The sequence below is a fragment of the Aureobasidium subglaciale genome (assembly GCF_000721755.1).
Source record: "Aureobasidium subglaciale EXF-2481 unplaced genomic scaffold scaffold_11, whole genome shotgun sequence".
Classification (NCBI taxonomy): domain Eukaryota; kingdom Fungi; phylum Ascomycota; class Dothideomycetes; order Dothideales; family Saccotheciaceae; genus Aureobasidium; species Aureobasidium subglaciale.
This window is the reverse complement of record NW_013566984.1, coordinates 207,782-229,017: the sequence shown is the minus strand read 5'-3', so window position 1 is coordinate 229,017 and position 21,236 is coordinate 207,782. Positions and strand designations below refer to the sequence as shown.

Below are 21,236 nucleotides of genomic sequence, written 5' to 3'. Positions count from 1 at the left end.
ATCTGCTCGGTAGTCCGGTACTCCATGTTGACTGATGCAAGGCAGGGAGTCAGGAGTTGGAAGTCGAAGCGGGGCTGAAAACAGACTAAATAAGCAGAGAGCGCTGCACCTCTCTATGTATTATACTCAATAAGATGTCTTGCAAACTTCGTTTTGCTTTTAAACGGCCTGTATGACGAACTGGGCGCTTTAAGATATAGGGGATCCAGACTTCATAGTTCGTTGTGGACGGGATTCACAGAGTCTAGCGCCGACAGTTTGTGAAATTGTGTTTCAAACGACATCATTCCGGCGATTCCACGCCAATTCCAGGTGCATAAGGGACCCCGGAAGCAAGATGGACGTTTGAATAGACTCTCGGCGACCTTGGTATCCGCCATCCGAGCCCTCCGGGCGGTAGTAAACATGCTCCGTTGACCTTTTGGGAACAACGGTCGCTCACCGGGACTCAAAAATACGTGGAGCATAAGTCGGGAGCAGCTCTTACCGGCAGATGTACATGTGGAGAAGAGCCAGATAGACTTGTCTTGGGGGAACACAGCCCAACGGCGTCCAGTACAAGAGGACCATGCTCAGCTCAACAAAAGCATTTGCGCTTACGCATAAGGCTGTTGCTCGTAATTGTACGAGACACTCCAGGTGGCTGATCAAGGCGGAGGAAAACAAAGACGCCCCGGTCGACAAAAGAAGCAATACACACTACCCGGCGTCGGGCCGCGGACCGCCGATCTGCTCATACGAGCAAGTACGAACACCATGACTGCCGTTCATAATCCTACACTGCCCCTGCAATCTTTCGACATGGATAGGGTCCCTCCGAGCTGCGCACACGTAAGCTGCGCGGCCTTGCCTCTCTGGACTTGAGGCAGTAGTGTAAGCAAGTTCAACCCTCGAGCTGCTCGCCAGCAAGAACCCTATTTGCGCCATCCGATATTGTCAACAATTGACAAACGTCAAAATTGAGTTCAAGTGGCTTTGTACCAAGACTTTCGACGTCACACACATCCCACTTCATGAGATACCTTTGAAGCTCAACCTCCGAGTTTTTGAGATATGGTCGGACGCCCGCGGTCCAAGGGCTGCTCCACATGTCGCGCCCGCTATTTGAAATGTGGTATGAATCAGTGGCCAAGTCTACAGCTCATATTCTCGAAATGCGCGCTGACGGAGTTCTAAGATGAGCAACGCCCCAACTGCTCTCGCTGCGCAAAAGACAAGTTCGAATGCGGACCCCACTCTAACGAATTCCAAGTTATTCAATACTCCCCTCCCAAACCTCGTAAGTGCATTGTACCAGCGGCACTCGTAATAGCCAACGACGACATCTTTATTGCACACCTGAACCACGAATTTTTCTCGGAGCATGATTCCCGCGCGAGGTGGGTAGGTTTCAATGCTACAACACGACCAGACAGTTTAGCCTGGAAGTGCCTGCTCGCGCTATCCAAATCTTTCTATGGCCGCGTGCAGAATGAGGCAAGCATCACACGACATGGCATTGGCTTGTACGGCCAATGCCTCGATAGCATCAACCATGGCCTATTCAATATGAAGAAGGGTATGATGGGCTGATATGCTCTTGTCAATAATGATCATGGGCTTATACGAGGCGAGATGTGACCTTCCATGCTTTCGTGACTTGTTTTCTGACTATAGCAGATGATGCTTTATACGAGCCATGATGCCTGGATTCGACACGGTTAAGGTATCTTAACGCTCTTTCTGCTACAGGGGCCAGGAGCGTGCAAAGATCGAGTCACATTCGATCTTTTCAGAAGCAGTCGCTTCCTCATGATACTCTCCTCTCTAGCTGTTAGACGTCCCACCTTTCTTCATGAACATACCTGGAGGACGACACCATGGCAATGGCACAGTACAACGAAGGATTCCATGGATGACCTACTCGACATAATGACCCATCTGCCCGCGTTGAGAAGCACACTCTTCGCCTTGCAGAACAATGCCGAAGCCACGGAAATGAATACAACTGCCCACCACAATCTAGCAAAATAATCCCTCGCCGATTTCGTCGCACTGCAAGAATGGCGAACAGATTGGGCCACCACGCCAGATGGCAAAGTTACCTTGATCTCCGATCCCGCATTACTGACAAAGCAATCCCTCACTTTCATCTCCCTCTACGCGGCAAATTGTCACTCCCTTTACAACGCGACCCTGATCCTCCTCATCGAAACCATCTTGCTATCCGCGCAACCCTCCCAGATACCTCCAGGCCTGGCTTCCACATTGCTCCATCAGTCGCGTCAAGCAGCGCTAGAGATATGCCACAGCTTTGATTTCCACTTGCGAAATTTGCATACTAGACTAGGTCAACTCTTCATCCTCTGGCCATTACGAGAAGCTGCAAAGGTCTTAGGACGAGGTATTGTGCACGAACAAAGGCTATTGGAAGAACAGAAAGGGAAGTTGGACACATGGGACGTCGCGAAATTTGCGTTTGACAGTTATGATTCGGTAAAATGACACCTTCAAGTATGTCAAGTTTCACGTTCTCTGCGCTGGTCAGATGAGCATATCGAGCAATCTTATTTCGTAGTAATCGTTACAGTAAAAAGCTAGCTAATCTGGTCCTTTTTGCGGTCTACTCCTCAGTGGTAGACATCTTGCTCAGATTCTTCCATCTTTTTCGTGATGGCAGACTTGCTCTCCGGATCTCTTGTGTATTACTCCTCAGCCGTGACCTTCGCTGAACCGATCGCTCGTTTCTTCCTTGGTGGCTGATCCCGTCGTCCACTCCTTGGTAAAATACCCTGCTAACCTGATCTCTGCGCAATCTACTCCTTGGTAGTACTCTTGCTAAGAGGATGAGGAGGACGCTTGTCAATCGAGGGACTACCCTGACGACTGAGAGATTCGCGGGCGTTAGCACGGGCAGGACTGCGAGGAATGCTAGTGGCGCGAGTACCAACACGTCCACGAGTAGTCTCGCGAAGACGAACGTTTTCCTCGGTAACGCGTTGTATGGTACCTTCTCTTTCCCTGAGCATGATCTTGAGCCTCCTGTTGTCGTCCATGACCTTGTCTGTGTAAGTCGCGACGTTGATGGTGCGAAGTCTGGCTTGCTCGCCAGATGCCCTGATCTCGAGTGCAGAGATGCGTCTCTCCTGTTCGGTGTTGGCAGCTGCAAGGGAGGTGTTCTCGTTGGAGCGAGACTGGTATTGGTCGCGCAGGTAGTCTAGCTGTTCTTCGGTGGCCTTTGTACGCTTGATCTCCTTGTCTCTATCGGCAACGGCGGCCAGAGTATCGGCCTTGCTTTGTTCGAGCTCGGCACGCTCGGGAATTGTGTGGTTGAGCAGAGCGACTTGTGCTACGCCCAGCTGCTTCTTCAGGTCCAAGACCTCGTCGCGCAAAGAGATGTTCTTGGTCTGCAAGCCTTCAAGACGGTTGGTCACTCTTTGCACACTCTCGAGGGCTTCGTTGCGCTCCTTTTGAGCTTGAACCATCTGAGCACGCTGTTCTTCACAGTTGAACTGTTGCTTCTCCATATCCTGAGCCCAATCTGAGACCTGCTGCCGAGCACGGTTGAGTTCCTGGAGGGTCGAGGCATGCTGAGAGGCTGGCACAGAATCGCTAATATGCGAGTGAGGAATCTCACCGGATGGGAGATGCATGTCATTAGGGTTGATGGTCAAAGGGAGTGACTCTTCGACGCGGGCTTTCTTTGCCAAAGGTACCTCGGGGGCGTCAAGTTGGCGTTTGTTAGAGTCGCCGTTGATTGCGAGCTCATCTTCGGAACTGGGTTGACTGGGTATGGCTTCGATCAGCTTCATTTCAGGCAGACCATAGAGCGGCCAGTCTGACTCTGCAGGGTTCAGAATCCATGCAATGATGTCTGATGCCTTGCGACTGAAGTCCGACTCGTTACCGCCATTCTGCCAGCCAGCGTTCAGCCTCTCACCTGTGGTGGTGCTGACAAGTACGTGAAGACGTTCTGACTCGGAAACTGTCGAGGAAAGGCAGCGTTCGGCATGTTCGATCGTGAAGGGAACCACAAGAGAGATGGTCGGCACGAGCGTGTTATGCGAGAGCATCTTCTGGGTGCGGGTAATGGTTTCGTCAGACAAACTTCCAGGAAGGACGACGATCATGTCCATGTCCAACAACGGCATGTCAACAGCAGTTGTGACGGTGGTCAACAACATGGTGGCGGTTGAACTCTGGTTTACTACGTTGTTCTCGCCATCAATCACGTTGTACATAATATTGGTGGCTTGCAAGAAGTTCTGAAGAATACCAGCAAGTCTTCCAGGCTCGACGAGTAAGGCAAGGTGCAAGTTGTGACGCTTTGCAGCGTCCAGTAGAGTCTTCAAAAATCTGAACTTGGAACTGATGCTCTCGTCCCACTCCGCCTGCGTAGCTGGACTGGCTTGGGTGGAATCGAAGGTGCCGACATTCTCAAGGTCAGGGTGGTTGACGTAGTTGTGGAGACGATGAATGAAGGCACGAGCTTCATACGCAAGACCAGTTTCAGCGGGCCAGACTTTGTGCAAGGTGAATTCGTCGACGAAGCTCTTGCAATCGCCGAAGACACCCTTGTAATAGGACCTCTGAAGTGTACCGAAATCCAGTGAGACCAAGTGCTGGTTGTGGTCAAGATCAACAACAGAGGCGTCCGGCATATCAAGATCCTGTGAGACATATGCGCGCGATGCGTTGATCTGAGGCTCTTGACCAGGGAGCAAGGTCTCATAGCGCTCTGAGCGCGAGTACTCCTCGGGTGCCTGCTCAGGTATAATCTCGACAGGAGGAACAGTCGAAGGGGAACGAACCTCACGATCAGTAACAGCAGGCGACATCAGTCTTGCAGGCACAGCGGATGCAGGCTTAGGCGAGGAGACACTGGGGATTGAGAGACTCATGGCGGGTGCTGTGCGCGTAGCAGCTTGCTCAGCGGCTTGCTCAGCGGTTTCCGCGGCGGCTTCCTCGGCGGCAATGCGAATCTCTTCAGCCTCAAATCTTAACTTAACAGCAGCTCTCATGGCGTCCACTCGCTCTTTTGTGGTACGTCTAGGAGGACCACTCATGTTGGAGTTCGGTGTGTGAGCACGAATTGGAGAGGGGGCAGATTCACCAATAGTGCCCGAGAACTGCGATGGAATGGCAGGAATGGGGCTTGATGAATCAGCAGATGGTGGTTTCTGATATTGACTTGTCAAGGTGTCTTGAACAGACGCGACCAGGGTGGGTCCTCTCTGCACAGGAAGTTGAGGCACTTGAGTCAGAAGTCCAGTCGAAGAAGATGTGGTCAAATCCTCTGCAGAACTGCGCACCGCAAACTCAAGTGTCGGGGGTGGTTGGTTCTGTTGTTGTTGTTGGAAGGAGACCAGCTGGGCGGCTTGTTCCACGTGACTTTGCTGGGTGGTCACTTCGACGGATGCTGTGTTTTGGCCGATTTGTTGGTTGAGAGCACGGGGAGTATTCGGTTGTGACTGAAACGAGATCTCGTCCTCCTGCTGCGATTGGGAATCACCAAATTGCTGAGAGTCCGTCTGTGTCGATTTATCGGGGACCTCTGTAGGTGGTGCCGATGAGGTTGAGCTGGAACGCGCAGCAACTTCAGATGCCGGCGAAACAGAACGCGTAAGAATTTGCTCAGATACTTGAGCAACAGGGCTTGATACCGCAATGAGAATAGGTTCCGGGTTGATAATGTTTCCGATTGTTGCATCCAGTGATGGCTCGCTCTGAGTAGCGACGTTCGGCTGCGGAGCATCCTCTGACATCTAAAAAGGAAAGTTAGCCGAGCCAATCAGGACGCGCCATATCGCGTCAAGCAACGCGACAAGATCAAGATTAGATAACCAGATGTGCATAACAGTATCAAAGTGACGGATCTTACCTGTACCTGTACCTGTACCACGCTGCTCTCAGGAATAGAGCCCTGCTCAGCATTGCCCTCGATCACGATCTGACTTTCGGTAGGATCGTCTTCAACATCTTCGACGTCCTCGACATCTCTCATCGATATGTCAACTTGCTCGATCTGAGGTTCTGAAAGATGAAGACTGGTTCCGTCCAAGTGGCTCTGTGAGTCTGGAATCACGACACCAGCAGCGAAGCGGCGAGAAATCGCAACCGGGACTGGCATTGTGTGTACGCCTGACGAGCTGTTAATCGAGCTGTAAGTGAGTGTTGATCCAGTGGTGGTGCCTGGTTCATAGGGCGAGTTTTTTGCAGAGAGGCTCGAAGCCGCAGCGGCGTCTACCATTGCCGTGGAATCATCAACGTTGTCAAGACTCGAGGAAATAGCGATAATATCGACTAGAGCAGCCGATTCTTCCGCGTCAACAAAGCTCGTGCTCTGCTCTTCATGATCAACCGGCTCTTGTTGAGTACCTCTGAGAACCTGAGATGAGTGGAAGTCGCTAACTTCTTCATCTTCGTCTTCATCAAGCTCCCTCGATGCTTGTTCGACATCGACAGGCAGTTGTTTGTGAGCTGATCGTGTCTCGCGCTGCAATTGTGCGGCAGCAGAATCAAGGTCGCTTTCCTCGACTTCGGTGGTGCCAGCTTCATCGGGACGAGCTGCACCAGCTGGAGTCGATGGATTACCAACTGCAACCGGCGCAGTGTTGGGCTGGATGTGTTGGCGAGACGTCTGCGGGACGTCTTCAGCACCTTCATTGGAAGACTCTGGTATAACACGTGCTGTGCGTGCCTCTGAAACTTGGATGGGAGCATCATCGTCGGGAATATCAAACATCTCAATCGAGATGGGCACGACAGGCGTGCGTTGGGGGCCAGATTTGCGCCGTATTCTGGACAATTTGTCGTTCGAGTCTTCGTCAGAAGAATCGAGCGTGGCGCGAGACAACTTCTTCGGCCGACCAGGCTTGCGCTTCTCAGATTGCTGGTCTAACTGCTCTGTAGACCTGGACAGCAGACTCTTTCTGGGCCTTCCAGGACCTCTCTTCAACGGAGCTGAGCTGGCTACCTCGCCGTCGTCTTGTATCGCTTTCTGACGGTTGGATGGCTGCAGAGGGCTCGATTTGGCAGGTCCAGCAGGCTGGTTGAAGAACTGGACGTCTTCGTCATCCTGCTCTTTCTGACGACCGATCTCTGGTAATAACTTTCTAGGTCTACCACGACCACGCTTGACAGGCTTGGTGACTTCCATCAGAACGACATCACCGTCGTCGTCATCGTCGTCTTCCTCGGATTGTGGTCTGGTTGCAGACTTGCTCGGCCTTCCGGGTTTCTTCTCAGGAGGCTCAGGTGAGTTGGGTGCAGATTCGGCGGTCTCGGTGACGAGCTTGACAGGCTTCTTGAGCTTCAACGTGACGGGTTGTCTAGACGCAGAAGCAGCAGGCTTCGAAGGGCGCTGCGTGTCTTTGGAGTCATCCTCCTCGTCGCTGTCGAACTGGATGAAACTGCCCGACGAAGGACCAGCTGTGTCTCTAACCTTGCCCTTTCCCTTGTCGGCTGTACCCTCGCTCTTTCTCTGCTCTTTCAGCCTCTTCTTTCCTTCCCATTCCTCGATAGCGGCGTCGGTGACGTTCTCCTTGGGCTCCCAGGTGGGCGTGAACTTCTTGGAGCCAATGTCTTGCCAGTCGACACGGTATTCGTTGACTCTCTCGCCGATGATGCTCTTAATTTCGAAGAAGTCGTCGGCTACCTCGTCCACCTCGTCCTCATCATCCTGGCGAGGCTTTTTAGCAGGAGGTCCGCCACTGCTACCGCCGTTCTTTCTCTTCGGCATGACTCTGGACTTGAAGATCTGTTTGTCGCAAGGCCTGTGAGGTCGCGACCGAAAATTAGCATCTCAAGGCATCTTTTTTTTGCTACCGAACCACCCGCGTGAAAGAGCGATTTGAGGTGGAGGACGCGACGAGGAGTGTGGGGAAGCTGGATAAATTGGAAAACGCGTGAGAATGGAAGACGACCGATCGGCATCGGCGCTTTCCGAATGAGGTAACCACTGATGGTTCGTACTTGACAAGAGGTACGTTAAGGATGTGTCACTCACCTGATGTAGGAAAGAGCTACTCAGTGTAGACCTTGATTTGATCGAAAATGGTTGTGAAGATCCGGGCTGGACGTGGCCTGGATGTGGTAGTATCGCTCTTGTGCAAAAAGCAGCCGCGTCTACACGCGAAGATAACCAAGTCAGGTGAGGTTCGAAGGTAAAGAAAGGAAAGATACTCTGGTCTTGAGAAGGGTAATGAATGAGGACCTGGAACGAACGACTGCTTTGGCTGACGATTGTTGATGTGGTGTGGCAGGTGTAGTCCGATTGATCGAAAGCTCAGATCACAGCGAAGGTCTTGTGAGCCGCCGACGCGAGAATATCAAGACCACGATACTCGATAAAGCTTGAGATATACAAGGTGAGCTGCCTCGACTATGTGTCGAAGGCCTTTGTGACGCTGATCGTCTCGAGGAGAAAGGTGGGAGTGAGGACCGGGTGACTGGAACGGCAAAACGACTTGGTCGAAAATTTGGCGGCCCTGGCACGAAAGTCGGCGTGATGTTGTGAGCTAGCGACCAGCACCGTATACGACTACTGTGAACGGTAAAAGAGGCGGAAATCACAGGTGAACGTCCCCTCAATGGATGTACACGAGCTATGATGCACGTGGCCAGGAAGATTTAAGACAGTAGTGGAGGGATACCTACCATGTGCTGAATTCTGGGTATCAAGCAATCCACAGCCGCTGACCGTATGCAAACTACATAAGTCACAAGTAGCACGAGAATATAAGCCTTACTAGAAACGAAGGGCAAGCACACGGCTTTCTGAAAGGTTTGGTGAGAATTCGTGTGATTCATTTGCGTTCATTCCAATGTCTTCATCTCTAGAAGAACCAAGATCGTGTTTCCTCCCAACTGTTGAGGTGGTACTGTCCTTTCATCCAACACATAGCAGTATCGTGTACTGTTTGCTTTTTCGTTACATCATGGAGCTGTGAGAGCAGCAGTCGCTATGTCGTGTGACGTCTGCTTATTTCTTCTCGTCCTTCTCTCCCTTCTCTTCCTTCTCGTGCTTCTCCTTTCTCTCTTGCTCACGCTTTCTCTCGTGCTCACGAACGAGCTCTGGGGGGCTGTCCTCGATGAGCTCACTGCTGTCGTTGAGGCCCGACCACTTGGGGAGACCGTCAGGGATGTCCATGACACGCTGGCTGTAGAACATGTGGCATCTAGGCATTGTGTTAGTAAGGGTATGTGGGAAGGCAGATAGCCGCAACAATATACATACCTGGGCTTGAAGTTGGCCTTGTCCTCGTCGTTCTTCAGGTGAACCAAGCTGGGGAAGAGCAGGATCATGTTTCTACCCTCGTCCATGATGGGACTGTGGCAGAAAGAGCAGCGAACCTTGCAGGGAAGCTTGTGTTCGATTGACTTTGAACTGGGGTCGTACCACTCGAGATCGTGATGTCCGTTACTGAAGTTGATGTCGTCCTTGTGGAAGATGGCAGCCCACTGGAAAGGCGCAGCTGTTGTTGACGTTAGGAATAGTATTGTGGTACTGTTCAATTGGCAACATACCATGCTGGGTCTGGCAAGTTGTGCAATGGCACAACTTGGAATCAAGAGGCTCTTCTCTGCTCAGTTGGTACTTGACCCTGCCGCAGTGACAGCTTGCTTCATATCTGGCCTTGAAGTTCTCGTTGGACTCGTGAATCTTGTAAGGTGCACGCTTCTGCCAATCCTCGACAGGCTTCTCAGGCGCCTCGCCTCTTGCTTCCTTTGCATCCATTTCCTGCTTTTCGTCCTGGAAACTGCTTGCGAAGCGAATTGACTGTCTATGGACAGTGGGTACAAGACGTTGAACTGAGAGACGTGTGAGGGGTGTTGAAGCTTTGATATGATTAGACGCTGTCTGGAAACCGGCTCTTGACAAGGTCTTGAGAAAAGAAGAATTGAAGGGTCTTGCGTACATTGGAGGAATTGGAACTTAGTTAAATGGATGAGAGAACAAACGACTGCTGCTCATCGCCGTATGGAGTCGTTCTTTTTGTTTCCAATCCAATGACATGCAATGTTTTGTGATGTCATTGTCCTGTGCACAAGCTACATGACCGCTACAAATGGGACAGTCGACAGAAGGGGAACTTCTACCGAGCGTGTGGGGTTTTGTATCCAACACGTCAAAAAGCCATCATAAAGCCATCAGATCTCCGTCATCTCATAAATCATTGTCAAGGCTAGCTGTGGGATACGTAGAAACCCCCGAGTCGATTTTTTACTCAAGCTGCTGTGAATCGGACTCGCAGAAATGTATCGCTGAGATGAATTTCAGTGCCTCTGCAGTCAGAGGTCGAAACACTTTTTGGGATCAAGTAGGTATGTGGTCGTTGTATATTACAATCCTGTGCGTTCCTTAATAAACCCTACCAAGGGACAGGGACAAAATGTGGAGTTGGATGAGGGGCACGATCGAGGCTGGTACGAGGTACCTTAGGATTATTAGCGTCTGATGATGAGGCTCGGAATCTATTAATTTTCAGCCTCCTTCCTTCGATCGATCATCCTTTCAATAGATTCAATGCTTCTTTTCGTGGGAGCCCTAGGATGTTCGTCAGGTAGTCCAGCCTGTCAAGAACGTCAGTTTCAAGTGCACACGCGACATCAATTACAATGAACGACTTACTTGGCCTCGCCTGCGATCCGTTCACTGTACTTTTCGAATTCCTTCTCCCGCCGACTCCATGCCGCGACCCGCCTTTGGTCATCGACCTTCTTGATGCGGATCTTCAATCGTGCGCTCACTGGCCTATGATCGCTGACTCTGACCTCCCATCGTCTGTAATCCTCGCATTTCACCCTGCCCATGCCTCGGTAGAGTACCCTGTCGCACCATGCGGGCGCTCGCTTCTTCTCGCTCGTGTCATAGTCATCGGTACCCACGTTGTATTTATACGTCGGCGCAAATGTGATGGGCATTTCCTGGAACACGCGTAGTCTAAACGCTGGGTTCTTTCTGCGTGACAGTAGAAGTTGATCACGTTCAAGCAGTTTCGCCAAGTTCCTGTCGTTAACAGCGCGCACGACCGTATCACGCGGCATCGCATCAATGCGATAGTTGAGATCTCCATTCAAGACACAGATCTCGTGGTCCAAGATCATGCTGCCATCACCACCGCCAACAAAAGTGCCAGCCGTGTTGCTAACAGCGGCAACCGGAAGGCATTCTGCTTCGAGAATTGCGGCAATGTCATTATTACGGTGGAGTGTTTGCGTCTGACCGGCAGCAAGATGGCAATTCACAAGACACAACGAACTGTCGTCCAGAATCATGCGGATGATCAAAGCTCCCTTCCGCGTTGGTCAGCAATTGTGAAACGAGTACAGAGAGTGTTGCGACTTGCCTTGTTTCCATGCAGACCGCCCATGCCACGCTTCACTTCTGCGGTATGCACTTGCTTGATGCGACCTCGAATAAATGTCTTGACGAAGACGCAGCTGAAGAGACCAACCATGCTAGACGTGTGTAACAGAGTGTAACCCTGTGTGGCCGGCATGTAATCTTCAATGCATCTAGTGAGATGATCTCGCCAGGCTCTGTATTGATGCGACATGTGCTCTTGCTCTGTAGGATCCTTCTTCCTGCTCTTGAAAAAGCTCTCTGTCCAGGTTGTCAGTGTCTGTTCAACGGTTCAGAGTAAAAGAAGATATACGTACTAGCTGTGACTTTCTTGTTCTCCAGATCTACCAGTTCCTGGAAACCGAAAATGAGGATGTCTGGAGGAGCGTTCGAGGAAAAATAGTCCCTAAAGAAGGCAGCATCTTTCTCACTACCCTTGAGGTGATTAGGCTTCACGGCGCCAGCATTCCATGTAAGCACTCCGGCAGTGATTTCCTCGAAGGAGCAGAATTCATTATCGCTCTGTTGCATCTTGGTCTCCAGCCAGTCCTCGCGTAGCATGCCATCCCATAGCCTGATGGTATTATCAAGGCCGAGACTCACGACTTGCAAGCGATTGTCCATCTTCCATATACTTTGTGTGTCTGTGAGGATACTGCAGATGGGATTGTCGTGTGCGACCCAGTCTTTCATGACTCGCCAGGGCGTGGCGGATGTGTCGTATACGAATATCGTGCCGGCAGTATATCCAGCCCAAAGATAGTCTCCGGCACCTGCCAGAGAACTGATCTTATACGGACTGATGCTATATACACCAACACACTTGAAGTCGCGGTGTTGGTAGACAGAAACTTTGCCATCAGAATGACCGAAGTAAACCAGACTTGGTTTGCTGGGTATGATAGCACCAGCAGTTATGTCGCCTGCGCCTTCAACTAACAAAGGCTTCGGCAAGACGTTGAAAGCAGCTTCTGTAGCTGCACTTGGTTTGAACACTCTGATTTCTTTACCTGCGGCAAGCCAGAGGTGTCCACCGACAATGACCGAGCAAGAATGACCTCGCATAGCCCTGAAGGTAGTGGGTATAGTATCCAGACTAGGCATACCTGCGGACCCCGGCGACCAAACATTGAGCTTGCCATCGTCATCTAGAGACCATAGCTCTGAAGCGTGGCGGAAAATCCTGAGTATTTCTCGTCTCGGATGTGCATTGGACTTGGTGTGTACAATGGATTGACTAGGGATGTCAACCTCATGAATCTCGCCAATGTTCGTTCCAAGCCAGAGTCGCCGCCCTTCGTTCTCCGCATCGGCTGTTGGCGCGAAGGCCAATGCAGTGACTTTAACGTTATCGCCATGGGACAGGGTTAGAGACGACTCGCCGGTGCGCAGACTCCATACACGCGTAATGTAGCCCGTCGTGCACACCAAGTCTCCACATACTGCAAAAGTACGAGTGTCGTATCCTGTGTGAATTTCCCAAGGACGGCTCTTGAATCGCGGAGGGCGTCTATTTGCTTGCGATGCATCCGGAAAGTCTTGAGGGTTACCACCAGGATAATTGACAGGAGCATCTTCGACGTCGTCGCCCCGATCCGTCAACAGAGGAGTGGATGGAACGGTTTTGAAGTCTTCACGACGGGTGTCAACTGAACGACGAGGTGCCGGAATAGCAGGAGGTGGAGGTTTGCTAGTTGAAGGAGTAGCAGCAGGCGTGACCGAACGTCTCCTGTCAAAGCCTTGTGATAGTGCACTCGCGGACGTTTGAAGCGGAGCTGGCTGGGTACGACGTGGCGGAGGCATCATGGCGCTGTCTGTATTAGCGGCAGCGGCACTCGTCCGGCGTGGAATATCCAGGGATTGGCGGGCAGGTATCCTGTTGTTGAAGCGTGTAGGGCTGGTACGTCCAGAATGCATCTCGCGCTCGGGACGAGGCGGCAGTGTCGGCGCATCCTCCTCGTTGGTACCATCTTGTACTGCGATCGGGCCTCTCTGAGGTATTTGTTGAAGTCGGGAAGGATGAAACGAGGAAGAGTCGTATGAGCGGCTCAGAGGTTTGGGAGAAGGGTTTCGAGATTGTACGGGAGCGAGTCGGGGAGCCACCACGCCAGCAAAGTAACCGTGAGAAGTAGACTGATTCCTTGGTTTCGAGTCGAAGGGTACAGAAGGGACGACTTGCTCGGCATGGGGAGTACTTTCAGAACTGCTTGGAGGCGTGCCGAAAGGCGAGACGTGGCTGTTTCCAGTTCTGTTTGATTTCAAGGGCGCGAGGCTCTCGACACTAGCAGAAGCCGAACTACCCAGCTTTGGTTTCCCAGCACGATTGACAGGCGGAGGTCCTCCGAAGTTTGGGCTCTTTGGTCCTTGATCGCCGTTCGATTGAGGCTTACTGTCCAGCAATGTTTCTGATGAGGCATGCAGGAAAGCCGACATACGAGCCTCTAACGCAGGAGTGGTCACTCGGCTTGGAGTGCGAAAGTGACGAATAGAGCCTGCCGGAGAGGCATTTGTCGAGCCTGGAGTTGACAAAGTGGACGTAGGAGGAGACTTTGAAGGGGTCGCATTTGTGACACGGAGGTTCAGATCTCTAGGTGGGGAGGCGGGAGATTGTACGCTGACAGTAGGGGGAGAGTGACGAGGAGTCAACGGGTAGGCTGTCGAGACAGGACGTGGTTTTGGCGGAGGAGGCTTCGCTTTGTTCAGCGCTTGTGTTGGGTTGGTGGACGCCGGTTCAGCGCGCACAAGAGGACGAGGAAGATCGAGAGACCTGCGTACGCTGGGCGGAGGCGTAGATTGGACGGGTTGTCGCTGGGTGGTCATGTTCTCAAAGCGCGAGCGAAGCGACGACACAGGCTTGATGGACGATTCATCCTTGACCTGGTCGTCGTTGGCCATGGCGGCCAAGTTGGTGGTAAGTCAATGTTGTTGTCGCTAGCTATGACTGTCTGGTTTGGCGATGGTTCATGGTCAGGTCGAGGCTGGGCGCCACGGGCTTGCTGGTCCAGTGACGGGCTTGGACGAGGTTGACAGGATGCAGGACGGATTGCGCGCCGCAAGATGGATGTAGAGGGATGGCGTGAATCGCGTGGCAATAAGGAGGATAGAGCGGTAGGAGCGGAGTTGAGCGAATGGGTCGTGTATGGATATGTCGTGTTGTTTGGTTGGCAGGCTTCAATGCCGCAAGCTGGCTCTCGTCGTAATTCGTAATTACCGTCGGTATGCGCAGCAGCCACTTACACGCTTCCTGCCCCACGTGTGAAAGTTTGTCACTTCAAACTCGTGCCTTCCTCATGTTTACACACAAGCAGCGCGTCGTAGGGATAGTGGTAGCTTTCTAAACAACCAAGCTGACTTACATAGAGTAGCCAGCTCCTATAATTCTGCCACCTTTGTGAGATACGCAAGTAGCGTCACGCATTCGCACAGCCAAGGGCGTGACAGACTTTAGTGCTGGAAGAAGGGCTATTCTTGCCAACACGGCTTGATTGGCTGCACTTGCTCTCCCCAGATCCGCAACAGCCTTCCGCGCATCCGTGCCCCTAGATCGCCGCTGCAATTGCCAAAAGCTTATATTTTGTGACACTCGACCGACGCCAGCGCTGTACACAATCCACTTGTTCAATCTTTTGTGCTGCCATATCAACCTGCGCTCCATCACAGTTTCTACTCGTGTATTCCGCTTCCTCGAAAGCTTCGCATCATGTGGTAAGTCGGTTCTTTCCTCTCAGCTGTAGCCCAATCTGACCTCTCCACAGTAAACACGTTCTCAACGCTCAAGTCTCAATCCGCTCTCCTTGCTGCAAGTCCCTCCGTCGCACCACTTCCGTCTCGCCGCACCCTCAAGACTAACACGACACAACAGGTCGCAAATGGTTCGACTGCGCAGAATGTCACGCCGAGTCAGAAACACACGACCTCAAGCCCACCCTCGAAATGGTCTTTGCTTGCAAAAAGTGCAAAAAGGCTTTCCGTAAAGATGTTCAAGAGTTCGAGGAGAGCGACGAGTACTGCCCACACTGTGACAACCACTTTGTTCTCGAAGCAAAGACGCCGCACGCCAGATTACAGGTCGAGAGTGAGGATGTGAGAAAGGACGCCCGCTTCGTCAAGGATGACCGTGTGCGCGAGGAAGAGCAGCAGACCATCTGGAGCCTGAAAGAGGCTAGTGAGAGACTGGGATGATCTGCTCATAACGAGTGGAATACTCGAAAATCACTTGGAACCATGCATATAATCCACCGGCTACTGCATCAAAGTCAGGTCGCAGGTCGCAACACAGAACAACGAATTCACGAATCATCATCATCATCATCATCAAAGTCGAGTATTAAGGTCTTTTCATTGCCTTCACTTCATCATGCAGCCATAAAGGTCTCTGTTTGCCGTTCAACGCCAATGCTGTAGTCCCAAATGCAAGTCGTGTCTACTCTGTAGGTGCGCTACCGTCGCCTGCTGGTCTGCTAGCCAGCACGGCTTCGGTGCCTGCCACAGGGCCTGTCGTGCTACCCTGTGCTCCGGCACCTCCAGCACCTCCTGCACGAGGACCTCTTCTTGTGTTTGCCTCGTCCTGCTTTTCGCTGTTGATGCTCTCGACGTACTTCTCAATGTCCTCGACCTTGAGCATTTCCAGGGGCTTGCCGGGTTCCATGACGGCGATCTCGATGTTCTTTGCGCCAGTCTGCACAACCTCAAGCAATGACTTGACGGTAAGCTTGATAGTCTCCTCGCGATCCATGCCCTCCTTGTGGTTTCTCTCGAGGAATTCGCGTACGGTCTTGGATGAGCGGCCGATGGCGTTTGCCTTCCTGTTGTTGTTAAGTTAGCAGGAGTCCATAGAACGATGTAACAACGGATAGACGAACCATGCAGAGTAGATACCACTGGGCTCGGTGTAGAACAGTCTAGCCTCAGTGCTGTTGGGGTCGAAGCCAACAATCAGAGTACTGATACCGAAGGGACGGACACCGCCAGATTGAGTGTAGCGTTGTTGGACCTGAGCGACGTGCTTTGTGATGTATTCGATGGAAACGGGATCTTCGACGGTGAGACGGTGACTCTGAGCTTCGAGACGGGCCTTGTCGACAAGGATACGGGCATCGGCGTTCAGACCGGCGAAGGCGAGGCAGACGTGGTTGTCGATGAGACCAATCTTTGAGGGAGTAATGCGTGTATCTTGGAGCTTCATGGCACTGCGCTTCTCACAGCCCAAGACGACAATCTTCTCGCCCTTGACACCGACGGCGCAAGTTCCTGGGGGGCAATCAGTTGACTGCTGGAGTTGAGTGGGCGAATGTTGAGTAGTGGCATACCGCGCTTGACGGCTTCGAGGGCATATTCGACCTGGAAGACGTGTCCATCAGGACTGAAGACTGGTCAGACAGTCAGCATTTGCATGTTTCGATGGCGGATGGACTGGCGTCATCGCATACCAGACAGAGCTCGATCGTAACCGCTGGCCATTGTGGATGTTGATTATGTGGTGACGAAGGTTTGGTACGGAGTCGAAGGCGATGGGCTAAGAGACACAAATGAAGAGATGGGATAAGTTCACACAGCTGTATAGACTACAAGACTGGGCCCGATGGATGGCTGTAGACTGCAGCTTGCGGGAGCTTCGCGTTGGACCAGACCGGCGGCACAAGCCGAGCTTGACGAGCATGAGTGAGCGAAGTGACGAGCGACTGCGGCGAAGATGATGCGGAGATGGCGCTCTCAATGACTTGCGGCCATACAATTTTTGTTTCTTTATTTCTCTCCCTTTCTTTGCCCGAATTGTGCTAATTCTTTTCCATCCTCTCTTTTTCCGTTACTAACACATAGTCGGACTATCATAATGGCTCCTCTATACCGCTGCGCACCGGCATTGCGCCAGATTAGGGCGGCCAACTTCGCCTTCAACCGCGCCGCCATCGCCCGCACTGCTCCCCGCGCTGTCTTTGCCGGCCAGAGACGCTTCGAGAGCACAAAGAACGAACCCACCACCTCCGCCACATCTGAGCCTCACCAGCCGCATCCTGATCTTGGAACAAATGGCCCCGAAGCCCCTGCTCGCAGAATCAAATACACCTCCGAATCATACCCGGACTTGAAGAGAGACCCCAAGTTTGCCGAGCTCACAACCGACCACGTGAAATGGTTCAAGGATCTGCTGGGCAACGAGTCTGCCGTCCTTGATGGTGTCAGCAAGGACGCGTCCGAGGACATTGAGCCCTACAATGCCGACTGGATGCGCAAGTACAAGGGTCACACCAAGCTGGTTGTCAAGCCTGGCAACACTGAGGAAGTCAGCAAGATCCTTAAGTACTGCAACGACAACATGCTGGCTGTTGTTCCTCAGGGTGGTAACACTGGTCTCGTCGGTGGAAGTGTTCCTGTCTTTGATGAGATTGTCGTCAACTTGGCCCGCTTGAACCAGATCCGCAGCTTCGATGACGTCTCTGGTATCCTGGTTGCGGACGCCGGTGTCATTCTTGAGGTCGCTGACAACTATCTCGCTGAGAGAAAGCACATCTTCCCCCTGGACTTGGGTGCAAAGGGCTCATGCCAGATCGGTGGTAACGTCGCAACCAACGCTGGTGGTCTCAGACTACTGCGCTACGGCAGCTTGCACGGCAATGTGCTTGGTATTGAAGCCGTCCTTCCCGATGGTACTATCATCAACAACCTGTCTAAGCTGCGCAAGGATAACACCGGCTACGATATCAAGCAGCTCTTCATTGGTGCCGAGGGTACCATCGGCATGATTACTGCCATTTCAATCCTCTGCCCCCAGCGCAGTCAGGCCACAAATGTTGCCTACTTCGGTCTGGAGTCCTTCGAAAAGGTTCAGCAAGCTTTCGCCGAAGCCAAGGGCATGCTCGGCGAGATTCTTTCTGCTTTCGAGCTCATGGACGGTCGTAGTCAGAACCTGTACAAGGGTGCTAGCGGTAACAGCTTGCCCCTCGAGAACGAGCATCCCTTCTACTGTCTGGTTGAGACTTCCGGCAGCAACAGCGACCATGATCAAGAAAAGCTCGAGAGCTTCCTCGAACACGTTATGGGCGAGGAGATCGTCAGCGACGGCGTTGTAGCTCAAGACCAGACTCAGAGCCGTGAGCTTTGGGGTTGCAGAGAGGGTGTACCCGAGCATCTTGGTCACTGGGGCGGTGTCTACAAGTACGATTTGTCTATCCCCATCAGCGAGATGTACGCTCTGGTCGAGGAGACTCGCGAGCGAATGGACAAGGCTGGTCTCATTGGTGACACCGACGAGTTCCCCATCGTTGACGTTGTTGGATACGGTCACATGGGTGATGCCAACCTCCATCTTAACGTACCTGTACGCCGCTACGACAAAGCCGTCGAGAAGCAGCTTGAGCCTTTCGTCTACGAGTGGGTAGCTAAGCGTAATGGCAGTATCAGTGCTGAGCACGGTCTCGGTATTGCCAAGGCTCCTTTCATTGGTTACAGTCGCGACGAGACTATGATCAGACTTATGCGCCAGATCAAGGACCTTTATGACCCCGTAAGTCTCTACACTGCATTCTGAACATCACAACCTTACTGACTATGTTTATAGAAGGGCATCATGAACCCATACAAGTTCTTGTCTGGTTAGATCAACTGGATGATTTGTACATAGATTTGCCTCTTCTTGACTACTAGCTGTTTGCATATGGTATTTCGTAGATACCCTTTGATGAGCTTACGAGCATGTATTTTACCATTACAAAAGTTAGGTTCTTTCATCCCCTCTTCAATCTTCTCCTGCACGTCATGAATTGGCACGTCATGAATTGGCACGTCATGAATTGAGGGGTCAATGCGCCATTGATCATTTCTCGGCAGGGTGTTCTCTGTCCGTCGCTGCACTCGTCAAGCACTTGCCTCCCACACACCTGACGAACTGCACGATAAATTCTCTTCCCACGAGCGATCGACTGGAAGCTCTCCCTAACGAGATTATGTGACCTCCTTGAGAGAAAGGATCTGACAAATGTCCGACTCGTTAACAGTAGAATTCAGCTATCGCTGCTACCAACCTCGCGAAGAACTACATGTCTCATTTCTCAACCAGTCGTCGCTTGAATGGCAGAGAAGTCACTTTCCAAAGTCCTGATGTGAAAGCACAGGTGTCGGAAATACTTGCGAAGTTGAACACCGATACTTTAACTGACATGTAGGCTTGTTATACATGTGAGATATCCGCGTACCATGGCGCTACAAATCGCAATGCCAACACAACGACCATCGAATCCATCCTCAAGTCAGTCCCAACATGCACGATTTCAAAAGATGTCTTTCTCGAGCGACAAGGACGGCTTCTATCCGCGACATCTTTTCAGGCCAGTACGACCGCATGGTAGTTACGATATCGCTCCTCAGTTCCTCCTCTTGTGCGCCGAGCCATGCCATGGAAAGACACGCAATCAAGTACAAAGATCCGAGTGGTGCATAGCGCGATGCATCTCGAGCCTGCAACAAGATCTCTCGGGCAATTTCGTCTGCGCTCTTACACAAATCCGAGTCCGACTTTTGATCTAGAGCGAAACGGATCCGATTGAGTAAGATGACAGCGCTTAGGTTGAGGCAGTGTATTCGTTGGAAGTGAGCATGGGTCGTCGGCCCTTGACCAGAACATGACGTCTGTGGGGCTGAACATTCCTCGGCCAGCCTCAATTCGTCGCGGGATCTTGTAGCAATTTGTCGTACAATCTCGTAATCGGCATGTACCTCAGATAAGGTCCCGGGGCACAACTTTCCGTGTCTGTGATCGAGATAGCTTGGAACAGCAGCCAGACAGTGCATAATCCTGCATGTGTCATTCTCGAGGTTGAAGTATTGCTCACCCAATCGTCTCAGACCAGCATTGCTGAACTGAATTTTGGGGTTGAAGATGCCTTCGACTAACTGTGTGAACTTGTTAGTACATTGTTCCAGAAGGAGAAACCTGTGTCCCTTACCACAGAAGCGTATAGAGATGCAAGGAGCTTGCGCTCAAACGGATCTCCTGATCTGCAATCTCCTCTGATCATCAATAGAGTTGCCGCACCTTCGCCATGGCCAGTCCGGCGATCTTCGGTAGTCCCGAGGAGCGCCTGTTTGTAGTGTTCAGCTATCCTGTATTTTCACGGGATCAGGACTACCTACCTGGCAGCTCATGAGCAGCATTACGGCGCAAAGCGTCTCTGGAGATTGCGCTTCCGCTCTGTCGTCAAGACATATGCGTAAGCTACTTAGTGCTTGAGAGTACCTGATCAAGGCGTATGTCGATGCTGGGCGTCGAACACAATAGTCTGAATGAGCTGTAACAAGCGCTCTGGTGGCTGCGTCCAATGCTTGGTTTCTACCGAGTCTTCGAGGCACGTCATCCAGGAAAGGCCCGAAGGACCAAGCAAGATTGAAACGTACGCCTGTTGAGGCAGAGATCTTTCCTATCAGAGAGGAAGCAAGTGTAGTTGTATCACTGCTCGGTGTCCGCACTACTCGATGTGGACACTGGCCAATATCACTCTTTTGGTCATTCTTTTCGTGGCCTGTGGTAACGAATTTGAATCGGCGTTTACCAGCTCCGATACACTGCAGATCCAGTCGGTTACACCTTGAACATCTCGGTATTGTTTGATCACACTTGCTGTAGTCAGAAGGCAGATACTCAACATTGACAGCTCTGAGGCTCACCTTCTTCTTTTGCTTACGACAAGCTTCGCAGCCTTTGCCAGACGGCACTCCCGGCATATCGATCCTGTTACATGAATACTCGGAACAAATTCACAAGGTTACGGAGCCATGAGAGAATATTGGATCACCCTGTGATGCCTGATCATCGAGGTGAGATTGGACAAGGGATAGGCGGTCGCGTTACAGTAGCAGCGCTGCATATAACCATATCCGGTATAGCGTCTTTGACTAGCGCGATATCCTCGCCGAC

At 51.9% G+C, this 21,236-nt stretch overlaps 7 protein-coding genes across 7 annotated transcripts; 2 read left to right on the top strand and 5 right to left on the bottom strand.

The window, feature by feature from the left end:
* Positions 1 to 2,795: 2,795 nt before the first annotated feature.
* On the bottom strand, positions 2,796 to 7,720 carry AUEXF2481DRAFT_29709 (uncharacterized protein; the record flags this gene model as incomplete). The annotated part of the gene is made up of 2 exons (XM_013487984.1): positions 2,796 to 5,744; positions 5,861 to 7,720. The coding sequence occupies 2 exons, from the start codon at positions 7,718 to 7,720 to the stop codon at positions 2,796 to 2,798; spliced, it is 4,809 nt and encodes a 1,602-aa protein (XP_013343438.1).
* A 1,062-nt stretch (positions 7,721 to 8,782) lies between these two features.
* AUEXF2481DRAFT_40237 (uncharacterized protein) lies at positions 8,783 to 9,979 on the bottom strand. The gene is made up of 4 exons (XM_013488060.1): positions 9,900 to 9,979; positions 9,508 to 9,819; positions 9,218 to 9,455; positions 8,783 to 9,158 (listed from the first exon to the last, which is right to left on the bottom strand). The coding sequence occupies exons 2-4, from the start codon at positions 9,716 to 9,718 to the stop codon at positions 8,963 to 8,965; spliced, it is 645 nt and encodes a 214-aa protein (XP_013343514.1). The 5' UTR covers positions 9,719 to 9,819; positions 9,900 to 9,979; the 3' UTR covers positions 8,783 to 8,962.
* Positions 9,980 to 10,480: 501 nt separating this feature from the next.
* Positions 10,481 to 14,540, bottom strand: AUEXF2481DRAFT_89044 (uncharacterized protein). Its single transcript, XM_013488170.1, has 3 exons — positions 11,644 to 14,540; positions 11,331 to 11,587; positions 10,481 to 11,277 (listed from the first exon to the last, which is right to left on the bottom strand). Exons 1-3 carry the CDS (start codon positions 14,219 to 14,221, stop codon positions 10,609 to 10,611), a joined length of 3,504 nt encoding a protein of 1,167 aa, XP_013343624.1. The 5' UTR covers positions 14,222 to 14,540; the 3' UTR covers positions 10,481 to 10,608.
* A 382-nt stretch (positions 14,541 to 14,922) lies between these two features.
* AUEXF2481DRAFT_40235 (uncharacterized protein) lies at positions 14,923 to 15,740 on the top strand. The gene is made up of 3 exons (XM_013488059.1): positions 14,923 to 15,031; positions 15,082 to 15,125; positions 15,189 to 15,740. The coding sequence occupies exons 1-3, from the start codon at positions 15,027 to 15,029 to the stop codon at positions 15,506 to 15,508; spliced, it is 369 nt and encodes a 122-aa protein (XP_013343513.1). The 5' UTR covers positions 14,923 to 15,026; the 3' UTR covers positions 15,509 to 15,740.
* AUEXF2481DRAFT_40233 (uncharacterized protein) lies at positions 15,686 to 17,003 on the bottom strand. The gene is made up of 4 exons (XM_013488058.1): positions 16,756 to 17,003; positions 16,636 to 16,695; positions 16,189 to 16,576; positions 15,686 to 16,131 (listed from the first exon to the last, which is right to left on the bottom strand). Exons 1-4 carry the CDS (start codon positions 16,784 to 16,786, stop codon positions 15,750 to 15,752), a joined length of 861 nt encoding a protein of 286 aa, XP_013343512.1. The 5' UTR covers positions 16,787 to 17,003; the 3' UTR covers positions 15,686 to 15,749.
* A 156-nt stretch (positions 17,004 to 17,159) lies between these two features.
* AUEXF2481DRAFT_29705 (uncharacterized protein) lies at positions 17,160 to 18,923 on the top strand (the record flags this gene model as incomplete). Its single annotated transcript, XM_013487983.1, has 2 exons — positions 17,160 to 18,830; positions 18,885 to 18,923. The coding sequence occupies 2 exons, from the start codon at positions 17,160 to 17,162 to the stop codon at positions 18,921 to 18,923; spliced, it is 1,710 nt and encodes a 569-aa protein (XP_013343437.1).
* A 200-nt stretch (positions 18,924 to 19,123) lies between these two features.
* On the bottom strand, positions 19,124 to 21,131 carry AUEXF2481DRAFT_40231 (uncharacterized protein). Its single transcript, XM_013488057.1, has 4 exons — positions 20,987 to 21,131; positions 20,456 to 20,935; positions 20,269 to 20,403; positions 19,124 to 20,215 (listed from the first exon to the last, which is right to left on the bottom strand). Exons 1-4 carry the CDS (start codon positions 21,041 to 21,043, stop codon positions 19,568 to 19,570), a joined length of 1,320 nt encoding a protein of 439 aa, XP_013343511.1. The 5' UTR covers positions 21,044 to 21,131; the 3' UTR covers positions 19,124 to 19,567.
* Between the last annotated feature and the right edge of the window lie 105 nt (positions 21,132 to 21,236).